Source organism: Limulus polyphemus, unplaced genomic scaffold (assembly GCF_000517525.1).
Source record: "Limulus polyphemus unplaced genomic scaffold, Limulus_polyphemus-2.1.2 Scaffold610, whole genome shotgun sequence".
Classification (NCBI taxonomy): Eukaryota; Metazoa; Arthropoda; class Merostomata; order Xiphosura; family Limulidae; genus Limulus; species Limulus polyphemus.
This window is the reverse complement of record NW_013666220.1, coordinates 257,182-270,315: the sequence shown is the minus strand read 5'-3', so window position 1 is coordinate 270,315 and position 13,134 is coordinate 257,182. Positions and strand designations below refer to the sequence as shown.

At 31.4% G+C, this 13,134-nt stretch overlaps 1 protein-coding gene across 1 annotated transcript in view; it reads right to left on the bottom strand.

Moving 5' to 3' along the window:
- The window catches only part of LOC106459449 (DNA replication licensing factor mcm5-A-like), a 107,892-nt gene that overhangs the window by 34,768 nt on the left and 59,990 nt on the right, over positions 1-13,134 (bottom strand). The window contains exons 9-11 of the mRNA XM_013919072.2: positions 9,517-9,585; positions 8,383-8,523; positions 4,701-4,877 (exon numbers count right to left, since the gene is read on the bottom strand). Coding sequence (XP_013774526.1) covers positions 4,701-4,877; positions 8,383-8,523; positions 9,517-9,585 — 387 coding nt within the window. The remainder of the gene's footprint in view (positions 1-4,700; positions 4,878-8,382; positions 8,524-9,516; positions 9,586-13,134) is intronic.

Here is a 13,134-nt window from a genome sequence, read left to right as displayed (position 1 = left end):
TTTTTGTACAAAAATAAGTCAAGTTGACCATCAAAATGAGTCTGAGAGTGAGACTCTGAGAATGGTACCAACAAAATTTTAACTTGCAGTTTTCGTTTTACTCCTTTTCCCTTCTACATAATTTTGCTGTGTTTTTAAGCGAGATAAATTCTACACAATACCTCTGAAAATTTTGTTGAAAATTTGTCAACACATTACTGAAATAATTACTTCTGATTTTCCGAAACTCCGAATTCAATCGTCTCATGGGCACTGCCATCTTGGATAGTTAAGGAGATATCGTGATAACGAGTTTGTTTACCGTATGGAATTATGATTTAAAACCTTGATTTTACAACCAAATCTTTCAATTTAGAGGAAATATGTTTGTTTGGATACCAAAAGATGAGCAATGCAATATTTCCAAAAGAAATGTAAACTTACTGCGTTGTTTGACTAGCTTTGTCTTGTGTTTTTCACTCTTCATGTGGCTCTTGACGGTTGCTTCGCTGTTGCTGAGACTGAAATTGCACATGCAAACAGCACATCTTGCGGTCGACGGATTTGTGCTTACTTTCATAATCCACTCACGATAAACGGGGGTGCTCTAACCAAGCATCATTGAAATGACAGTTCCCTGGAATTTTGATTTTCACTTTCAAAAACTGTAGCAGTCAAAAATCACAAAAATATTGCGAAAGAATCTCCGTTAAATGCCAAGTTGGATGTGAAAATAAAACAGCAGCGCGAGACAACATGTAACGTAACAATACACATCCACGATCGACGACACGTACGTACATGTGTATAGCCAGATAGTGCTAGCGTACGTGCCGGCCAAATTCAGATTTTCGAACTATTGGTACGTCAAGGGTTTGTAAATTATTTTATTTGTATTGAAATTATCGAAGCAGGTCAGAAAAAAAATACATAACATTTTCTGTTTATATCAAAAGTAAAAATTATAATTCTCTTTCTAAAGGGATTTTTATCGTTTCCACGGGATTCAAAATAGTATATCTGGCAACAATATGACATTGCGCCTATGGCCTGCATGTGCATGCAATTGCCACGTGCACATTGGCAATACACACATCGCACACACACAATGCATATTCACCCAAATGCATGCAGAGATTGAAACAGCAGCGCACACAACCACTGTACACACACAATACTCATACAGGCACGCAATGCAAGTGATGAACTCGTTTTCACAATCAATCGGCAAATGTTACGAATAAAAGAAAACATGGGAAGAAAATGGTTGAAATATCTAAATTTATTTACACTTCTAGTGAAAAATGGAATAAATTTTCACAAATTTTGATATTCCATGACTTATTAGTCAATTTATCAATTTTTCCTGACTTTCAAGACCTGGAAAATATGAAAGTAAAATTCCATGACTTTCCAGGTTTTCCATGACCCGTATGAACCATGTTGTGTAACTTGTGGTGTTTGCCAAAAGGAGGTAACTATACATCCTTTCAATCCTTAGTCTTGTCCAAATATTGATAAATATCTGAAGTAAAAAGTTAAAGATATAAAACTCAACATTACACTTTACTATTCCAGTTCTGTTAATGTGAGTCTTAACATCCATTAAAAGGCCTCCTTAGCATTAGATATGGTAGATATAGTATAGTTGACACAATTAGTGCCCGATTTTTGCTTTCACTCATAATTTCTGACTTTCCCTCTACAGTAATAAATTATTAAAGTGTGCCTAGATGGATTCAAATGTTGTTCTGAGTAAAATGTAACTTTCTTCCAGCAATTTACACATAATGTCCTACTCTAGAAATGGAAAGGAACAATCCATAAAAGTTAAAACTCTACTACGTCTACACTGCTCACAGTACTCTAGAAACAATTTTGAAAGTAATTACTTTTCTTTAACTGACTTTCTAACATTTCATCAGTATATTTTATTAATTATGCCTTCTTCAATATTATTAATATAAATAACAACAAGCAAAGACCCAAGTTCTGCTCCCCAAAGCATTCCACGGGTAACAAGGATCCAGTTTGAACGGATTCTATTAATAACAACTTCTTGTTTTCTCTTACTAAGTCACAATAATACAATTAACCAGTGTTTCTCCAATCACTAATAATGTCCCTTTCTTAACTTTCTGTTTGGCACTTTATCAGAAGCCTTTGAAAATCTAAATACATCCAATCCATACCTTTCCACCATCCATATAGCATGTAACAAGTTAGAGAATTTTTGATCATAAACAAGTTAACTATAAGTTCAGATCTGAAATATTTGAAAATTAATAAATGTATTAATGAAGATAATTTTGCTAAACAAACTTAATATTACAAATCAATACATCAGAAAAGCAAAACGAACAATGATTACATTGCACTCTCTTAAATATTATAGCTTTGAGACATGGAGACAAAAGAGGGATCTGTAGCTTAAGGAAATAATTTCAATACCATGTCTCAAACCTTAAATTTGTTTACTTTTTTTTTTTGCAATTGCATTTTCACTTAAGCTAACTATCTTGTTTTGTTAATTTTTTGAAGATCCTTATGCCCCCTTTTTAAATTAACAATCATAGGCACAAATATGTATTATAGCAATACTGTCCTATTTGAAACAGTGTAATTTAATGAAATATATGGTTGGTGTATAATGCTCTCTTGGGAAACAATGACAACCTGTGGATTGGCTTCATGCAGATTGGATGGCTATTGCTCCAGATACCAAGTTGTACAGATACATGCATATATACATTCAATGTAAATATAAGACAATGTGTTATAATATGAAAGAATATGTATACAAATAAGCATTTTTAATATTTCTTATAGTTGTTGTATTTCCCCCTTCCTGCCGGTCATAGTAAGGCCATTAACAGTTTTGCTGCAGCTGACCAAATTTCCTATCAAGAGTGACATCCTGCACACTGTACAAGATCAAAAACTTGTCAATTAACAATTATATTAAAATACCTCCCCTCTATTTCTGATGGAGTTTGGGTCATGATACTTCTACGACTCTAAACTATGGTAGGCCATTGCTGCTGCAAAACTTTATCTGAAACTAAATATTTTCTAAATAAAATATATAGCTACACAATTTCTGCCTCACTTTTACCTAGAATCACCATCTCCTGTTTGCACTATCTTTGCCACTCTTTATAGTCAGCTTCAAAGATGGTTACTCTATCTGCAGTATCTATACAATTTGTAATCATGCACTGTTGGCTATAATTCAACACTTACCATCAGCCATCACTGTAATTGCTGATCCAATGCTTAAATCTGAGCTTGGTGCTATCTTTTAAACAACAGCTTAAAAATTTCTATTGTGGGAGACAGACTAGACATTTGTATAATGTTTTAAATGTTTATGCAACATTTTAGACATCTGTGTAACAAAGTCGAAATCAATCATGCACTGGTAAAAAAAAACTGATCCTGTTAGCTGCGCCATGTATGAAAGGGCAGGAACCCTATACATAAACAAAGGATACACAACATCAATACAGTAGAAGCAATAAGTTATTATTTGCTATGGTACAAGTTTCATGCCTACCATATAAACATTAAATTGCATCCATGGCCTGCAAACAGCTACATACTTATGCATGTAGTAGATTATAAGACTTCATATAAGCCATAGACTATATTAAAACGATTGGGTGTCAACAGTTATACAGCTGTTAATAGTTGCTAGTTAGTCAAATAAACCTACAATGCACAATGATGCTTTTTGTAATGCTGCTCATGTTTTATTACAATGCTTACAGCCATTTTTGCTGTAGGCTGGTGTAGCAATATTAAATAATAATAAATAAGAACAATGAAACAATCCCTATTATGAACCACTACCATAGTTCATGATTTAACCCACTATAAATTATTTGATGAATATCACTGGAATGAATTTAGAAGTGTTTCAAAGTAACTACAAGCAACTAAAACAATCAACAACAACAAAAGAAATTTCACAAACCCAAAAGTTACAAATTTTAAACACTTCTTTTTAAATACAAGTAATTTGCACCATGTTTCTTTCGGTAGATCCAACAACTGGCTATGCTGTGCTTGTAAGTGTGATAATTAATAACCAGACATTTCTATAAATATAATAATCTTTGTTATGATTAATAAGAAACTTTAATCCTTCAAAACCTTTACCTTCGTGTTCAGGTTCATAAATTTGATATTAACCTTATTAATTTAACAAAAAGGTTATCTTTAAATATTAATATGTTGCTTGTTTTTGTTTAAAACTCCTGCTGTAAAGTTTTTATTCCTAATGGATCTGTCCTTACAATAAATGTACCTTTAAATCTTAATAAAGCTACTTTAACCCATTATATAGAGAATAACTTCCCCTCAGTATCATACACATACTTAAATTGATTAGTTAAGTTTCAATCTCTACAAAAGACACTCCAGTATCTATGCTAACTAATAAAAAAATAATATAATTTTGTAATTCTTTAAATTCCTTATCTACTTTTCAACAACAAACATTCTTAGATCAATATTTTAAGTTCTGTTTTAACTTCTTTTTACAATTGCTGAGTACCTTTTCCATACCAATAATTTTCTTTTTAAATTTCTAAACCTGATTTTACTTATTTCTTGCAGATAATGGGCTAACGTTTCATGCTAACAATTACACCAAGTTGAATACACATATCTCATTTGTAAGTTCTTTAATAATAATAATAAAACTTCTCTATACAAACCACATCTCTTCTTTCATCATACACATCCTTAACCACAAATATCATGTCAAATCGAGACAAGATAGTTGGCATAAAATCAATATTCTCATCAGCTTTCGTATCATCCCAGCGTCCAAAAACACTATTTGCAGCAGCTAAGACAGAGCAGCAGGAGTTTAATGTGGTTGTAATTCCTGCCTGAAATGTGATACCAATTTAATTGTTTTTAACTGCAAGTGCTAGGTTGCATTTTATAAATGAATGAATTAAGCTAGAATACATTCTACAAGCACTTCAGATTTATTACAACTTGTTACTTTTGATATGGTAGGACCAATTGCAATTATGTAATATATCCATATACAATCAAATGAACTGGTAGATCAATATAATAAAGTCTTAGAAAGCAGCAGTAATTAACTACAGACAATCATATAGAGAAAGAGTGAAAGGGAAGGAAAAACATTACACTACAAGAATTGTAGTCCAAATACGCTTAACAGAAGGATAGAGAACAAGACAAGTTGCAAATATTTAAATATTTTTACTTAAATACAAGTACTTTGAACCATAATTCCAGATAGCATGTAACAAGTGTAACCCTTTTACTACAAGAAGCAACTATAGTCAATTGAAGATTAATCATATAACCACGGGTATCCTTTACTGCGCACAAGATTTTAGTGTTTTACATTCAAAATTTTATGAAACTACTTTTAAAGTTATACCAATTAGAATAGCATACGATCATAGCTAATAATCCATATTTTAATAGTATACAATTTTTAGTTCTTAATTCTACAAAGGAATATTTTAAAAAATCCTAAATTTCCCTCAAGTGTGACCCACGTGACATATTTTCATTTAGCATGTCATCTTCCCCATTTTATCCACCACACCTCATAAAAATAATAAAACTAAATGTAAATTACACCCTATAAAATCATCAATGCTCATTCAAACTATAATATTTATAGTCTTCAATTCTGTTTGGTTACAGAGCTATCAAATATAAAATCAGACCCCTCCTGCCACCCCTACCTGTCACATCCTCTCTTTCAAAATTTGTAAATAGTTCTTTCTTATGTTTAATTATATATATTATCTATAACCAATAGAAAGTCAAGGTTTTCATTTATCAAATGACATATTGTATAACATTGTGTTCTGAACAGTTAAACATCAATTTCACTCGGAGTACAAACACTGTTCCCGTGAGACAGTTAACGACAAGCTTGGATGAATTTGTAACGACTCTTGTTGCAGAGTTAGAAAGCTAGAAAAATTTTGAGAAATAAGGGAATTTGTCTACTTTTCACATGTTATTAGTCTATATTCTTTGGTGCATAATTTAATTAATTACAAATTATTAACTGCATTACTATCATTAGTATAAAAGAATTAGAGTTAACTCTCTTCAAAAATCAACAAGAAAAAAAAGTTTGGTAAAGTATTTTATTACCTGTTTTTAAAGTTTATTCTTTATGTATAATTATAAAAGTAACTAAAATGTAAAAATAGGGATCCCTTTTAGGTTTGTTAAGATTAGATTAGGTAAAATAAATAATAATAAAAATGTTTCAGGAGACACACACACACCAGCAACTCGTAGTAGCTTGTGGGTAATGTTACCGTAACATGAGCTGAATGTTCCCCAAGTGATTTACAACTTATATGGGTGCGGATAGTAGTTAGACATGGTTCAAAGGGAAATAAAACAATAAAATTTAAATATAACTATATGTATACTGTTATGAACTTAGAGATACTTAGGATAAACAAATGTAATTTCATGTTACAATTTGAAGTCATTCCCAAAAGAAAAAAAAAAAAGAGTAATTTAGATATACTTCAATTTTCTTTTTGGTGGTTACAAGGTTTGTCAAATTCATCTATTGCATTTTGAGATAAGGTAGAGAAAATAACAGATAAACTATAAAGTTTTACTGGGAAAAAAACGTTTAAAATGTATTTAGGCAGTTTGAGGGATTACACAAAGGAAATTTCAGATTTTTGAAATGACTAAATTATTTTTAATTTTAACATGAAAATTACATTGCACACGAACTATTCAAAACAAATACTTAATATATTCATGGACAAATCTTTATTTTATTAAAAATACTTCACTAAACAATGATTTTTTATATGTGAAAGACTTATAATGTCAACTAAAAGACTGCCAAATTTTGTGAAGATATACAAAGAGGTCATGTGGTCAGTCAAATTGATCCAGCCCGTGTTGAGAGAGTTAATTATCATTGACAACAGAGAAAGACTTTTCTCCATGGCTATCAAAAATTTTTTTTCCCTCTTCAGTGGAAAGCAACAACCCTCCATGACCTTGAATCAACTCCCAGACATCAAATAAGCTACATCTGGGGAGCAAAGCCAGTCATTTTTGCACCCTGGGCAAATTTCATGAACTTGCACCCCCGTTCTTCATTTTTAAAAAATACTGTGAACTGACTTAGCTTTTTGGCTATAAACTTTTCCCTTACTCCAATAGAGACAAAGTAAAATAGTACATTCAGTTATGACAGATAGCATAGTTTTTCTTGAATTAGGAGGTGAAGAGGAAGAAAAAAAAAGGGATGGGAGAAGAACAATAGATTTGAGAGGTAATGGAAGAGTTACTTCATTGGACATCCAACTGAAGAAATAGAAAGAGGACTAGGCAAAGAGGTAAATAGGAGAAAAGATGGCAGAAAAGAAAGCAGTCAGAAGATGAAGGAAGTTAAGAGATGGCAGAAGTAGGTGAAGAATAGAGAATTAGTGGAGGGAAGAAATAAGAAATGGTGGAAAGGAGAAAGAGTCAAGAGAAGAGATATGAGGGGAAGATTAGAATTACTGAATAACAGGCTTAGCACTTGGGCTGCACCCTCCCTTCCAGCTCTGCCCTGGGCAACTGCTTCTGCCATCATATCTTAGCTATGACTCTGTCTGGGGAGAATGTTTGTTTGTTTTTGTTTTTGAATTTTGCGAAAAGCTACACGAGGGCTATCTGCACTAGGCGTCCCTAATTTAGCAGTGTAAGACTAGAGGGAAGGCAGCTACTCATCACCACCCACTGCCAACTCTTGGGCTACTCTTTTACCAACGAACAGTGGGATTGACCATCACATTATAATGCCCCCACGGCTGAAAGAGCGAGCATGTTTGGTGTGACAGGGAATCGAACCCGCGACGTGAGTCGAACGCCCTAACCACATGGCCATGCCGGGCCCTGGGAGAATGAGTGGGAAACACAAGTATAAACAATCTCTCAGCTGGGGCCCTAGCCGGCAGATAATGTGAGGCACCCATGTACAAAGATACCAGCTGATTGCTGTACTTTCTCTGTGTTTTTACCTTAATTTAGGTAAGTTATCGATTCCATAATGAATAATACAGTGAAACTTACTGCTAATTTACAATTTCTTTTTGATGGAGAAATGACATTGACTGGAAACTGACCATGAAATTTAATTATGTGGTGAAAGGGTTACTAATATTTGGTCAAAAGTTAACTACAAATTAATATCTGAAATAATTGAAAATTAACTAATATATTAATGTAGACAATCCAGTAGAAAAAAAAATTACTAAAAATGCTTTTGTTAGAAATTAATACATCAGAAGAACTTGAAATGATCAGGTTGCACAAAAGCATCACGAAAAATTGACAGAGGAACGTCAATGTTCAAAAAATATCATATATTACCTTTGCAATAGAAATAGTCTGTTGTTCCATGGCTTCATGGATGGCAACACGATCATCTTCTCGCATCTTGTCAAACTCATCAATGCAAACTACTCCTCCATCTGCTAACACCATAGCTCCCCCTTCCAGAATAAAATTTCTCTGTGCATAATATTACAGTTTTAGTAAGAATTTATAAATTCTTTGCATTTTTACATAATAATTTAAAAATTAATAACTTCATCTTGTAAAACAAGTCTTATTAATAAACACATATTACATAATAAAGGCCCAAATCTATGTTATGAGTGGCTATACTGTAATTTTTGAAAGTTATAATATTAACATACACACACACAAAATAATTTTAAGGTTTGGCTGTCTTTCTTGTATATGTGTTATAGACTATAATTTTATATACCTTTCTAGCAGAAGTATTTTTCTCTTAACAATATTATACCCCAATTTGTAAACTATACACGTCTTGTGACAAGTATAATTATAACCATGCTTCTCCAGCTTGTAAAAGGCATTCACACCATAACAACTGTCATCGTAACAAAAGGCTTATATAAACAGTGTTCTGACCACTACTGTGTTTGTTGTATCCTAGCCAGCCTGAAGAGCTCTGTATTGAGTGAAATGCAATATATATGGTGACCATAGTATGATTGGAATCCTATTAATAAAACCATAAAGGACTAAATATAGAATGTAGTGTTTAAAAATATAGCAGGCCTAATACTAATCTTATGATAAGTATAATCATGCTCTGCAAGCTTGTAAAAGGCATTCTCACAATAACAATTGTTCAATCATTTCATCCTTTTACTTGTTGAAACAACCCATTTTCCTGGATAAAAACTGCAGTCGCCTACATTAACAGCTAAAGTGACTTTAAAATTCAAAAACTGGTCAGATTAAACAGTCCATTAAAATCTATTAGAACATCACAAATGGTAAGCAATATCATAACCAACTGAGAACTACAGTTTTAAGCAATGTCAGCTTTCATCAGCACAGCTAGAGTGAAGATAGAAATTATCATCCAATAGGGTTTTATGTGGAAGAAAATAATATAAATCTGTGTGTATATCTAAAACCTACACCAAAATTAAACAGATTATTCACTTTTAAGTAATAGTCTTAACTTACAGAAAATGGATCCCTTATAATAGATGCTGTGAGACCTGCTGCACTACTTCCTTTACCAGATGTATATACCTGTCCAACAAAAAAGAAATCTTGGTTTAAACTAATTTGCAACAAGATACTGAAAAAAATTGTTTATTATTCATTATAAAGAAGATATGTTTAACTTACATTACTTCAAAAAATTAACCCAAACTAAACCATGACATATTATTAAAATAAAAAAACATCGATTCCATTAATCTCAAACAGCAAAAATAAAGTAATTTGTAAGTGATATGAAATAATAGTTCTCTTTCTGTTAAATTTTGTTACAGCTCCAAGTAAAATTTCTGTTGTTGGATGTTATTAAAGAACTGAAATATGCTACTAAAATAACACTAAAAAAACACTCAACAACTTTCCTCTTACCATTTTCCATGGCTTAAAAATATCTTAACAGAAATATTTCCAATAAAACATCAACTTTGCTAAAATTAGGGTAAGATTAAAGAAATATTCTTAACAGGCTAGTGTTTTATTAACCTAAAACTTTATTTTTATAAACTTTTTATATCCTAACCATCTACAAAACTTCTAGGATAATTATACATTTGGTCTAGTCTCAGTTTTATGAACATAAAATTAGTTCTGTCAATATTTAAGTAAATTTTGTTAACTGTAATCTATCTTTTAATCTTGATTAATCTTACTTTCACTTGTATAATTTCACCTGAAATAAAAATACATTCAATTAAAATGAAAAAAAAATCATTAATCTAAAAATAAATTAAAAAATGGAATGTCCACGTATTTCCATTATTAGCTCCATAAGACCTAGGTGCATCAAATCAATGCACCTGTTGTACAATTCATTTTATCGTATTGAAGAAGAAGAATAAAAGAAAAAAAAAATATGTGATACTTGTACAAATTCACAGTTTCAAAATTTAGGAGAGGTTTTACTTTGATATGTATTAAGAAATAATTGGAAATGCTCACCTTTGCTGTGCATTTTAGCTATTGATTTATGTTTTCCTACATTCTTTTAAAACTTTCCTATAAAATTAATATTTCATAAAACTAAATATTCTCTGTTTTGAATCAAACACCACTGCATACAGCTTCAGTGTATAACCACTGGGGTACAATAATGATAGCTTTTTTACTGTACCCAATTATAAGCATACCAACTTAATAACAAAACAAAAAACACAGCAGCCTTATTGGTGAAAAGAAACCGAATATCATCAGGTGAAATATGATTTAACTAAAAACTACTTCATCTTCTTCTATGGATAATATTTATTATACTTCAACACCATAATTCAAATGATGAAGAATACTTTTCACAAACTTTAAAGAATAAAATCAAGACTACTTGTAGCAAAAGTAGTTCCCAAACACATTTTCCTCTAATAATATATCATCAACCTAAGCTTTTATCAATTTGTTACATCCTTTATGTGAATACTCATTAGCTGTTAACCTTTTTTGGCTTTTCCATTTGAAAAAAGGAGCTTTCACAAAATGTTTAAATCAGCAGCCTATGGCTTCTAAGGCTGAGATATAGGCAATTACATGAACCCACAACAACTAAGGTTAACTGAGCAACAATGAATGCCGAAAATCAATAAAGCTACACATTTATTCAAGTTACAAGGAAAAATTAGCACTATTTTGTTCAAAATTATCATAACTTTCTTCTCGGGGGACTACAGGTGCTACATTATAATCAGAAAAAAAATTCAGGAAATTCACAGACAATGACTTCATTTTGAGAATGCTGAAATAAACCCAAAATCAAAATCTGCAATATTTTTATGTAAAAAAAGTATTAGATAAAATGTTTTTATAGGACCTACAAGGTGTTTAAATGCAGGTTCCTTACAAAAAGATAAATAATGTTATATTTAGTATAAAAGTGTGACAATTTTCAACTTCCAGATAATGCCATAAAAATTAAGTTTAAAGTGTTTTATTTTTTCTAATGAACAGAAAAAAATAAATTTATTTTCTACACTTTTTTAATTCAATGGTGCAATTTTGCTGGAGGCAGACTGCACCCACCTAGGTGTGAAAAGTTAAATGATGAGGGATTGTAAGATAGAAATTTGCCCAATGTTAAAATTTTTATATTTACATTTATATTGTGTTAATTTTAACCTACCATGCTGAATCCTACATATATTACCAAAGATTATTTTTATCCTGGCCACAACTCACCTATAAAATGTTACGTTTCCTTTAAAATTACATTAAATTTTTATATTTTATCTTCAATCACTGTCCAATTTATTAGAAGTAGAATTGGTGATTGTCACAGCATCTTGAACACATTAAAAATATTCACTGTTACTTACCTCGTGTGATCCTATTGAAATAGGTAAAAAAAAAAAAAACAGATTTCTCTGAAGTAGAGAACAGTGTACATATTTTTAAGTACTATCAATACCAACGTAAACTTCCTCAAACCAAAAAAACTGACAAAAATACTTTCCAATAAATGATCCATAAGCAGGCTTGCCCAGGGAGATGCTACCTTATGTGCATGAACCTAATAATTCAGGCCATCCCTTCATTTCTAGTAATAATGTGGAACAAAAAATTTTTCATTACACTGATCTTCAAATAAAGGATATCCTTACTGAACTTCCTTCTTACATCAACATTGTTGTAGTTTAATTTAATGCATAAAGCCATTTGGGCCATACAACAGATAATTTCTGTGGTAATAGCACCCAAATGCGTTGGAGAAGTCCCATCTATCAGACAATATCCAAATGCCAATGTCAATCTAGTCAGCAGTCATGAAAAACCATTTTAAAAAAAGCATCAATCAAATAAGGGTACAAATAACTGTATTTAAAGAATTAGTAATAAATTTGAATTTGACAGGATTTTTGGAATTTTGGAATTGCATATAAAAAATGGTAAATTTATACAAGAATAATCTGTATGGATATTCCATTTTTTAATAGCCTTCTTTAAATTAGTAATAATATTATTTTCTTTAAAGTACTTTTGATATTAATTTCATCAAGTAAAATTTGTACATATAACTTTTTACACAAAAAACCAAAATTACAGTCAGCTTTATCAGTTGGGGTAATAATGAATTGTTTTTGAATTTATTTTATTTTAAATTAGTAGAAATATTAGGGTGGCTTTATTTCAATTCATTTCCACTTTAGAAAATTTAAGGATAACTGTCTTCCCAAAACTGGCTATAGACAGTTAAAAGCAGTAGAAGATGAGACGTTGTAGGTGTAAGCACTCAGCTTCATATCCTTACTTGATTGATGATTTTTTTTTTTTTCGTAATGATTTCCCATGATGGCTGACTAGATTGACATCAGCGTTTGGATATTGTCTAATAGGTGGGATATCCCCAACGCATTTGGGTACTATTACCACAAACATTATCCATTATGACAATAAGTTGACAGCCAGGACCAATAACGGTATTGCGATATTTAATTCATTATTGTTCTTTAGTGATTTAATCGCATATAATTTGTTTGTAATTAAGCTCAAAGCTATACAATGGGCTATCTGTGCTCTGCCCACCACGGGTATCGGAACCTGGATTCTAGCGCAAGTCCGCAGACATACTGCTGTGCCACTGGGGGCTAATCATCT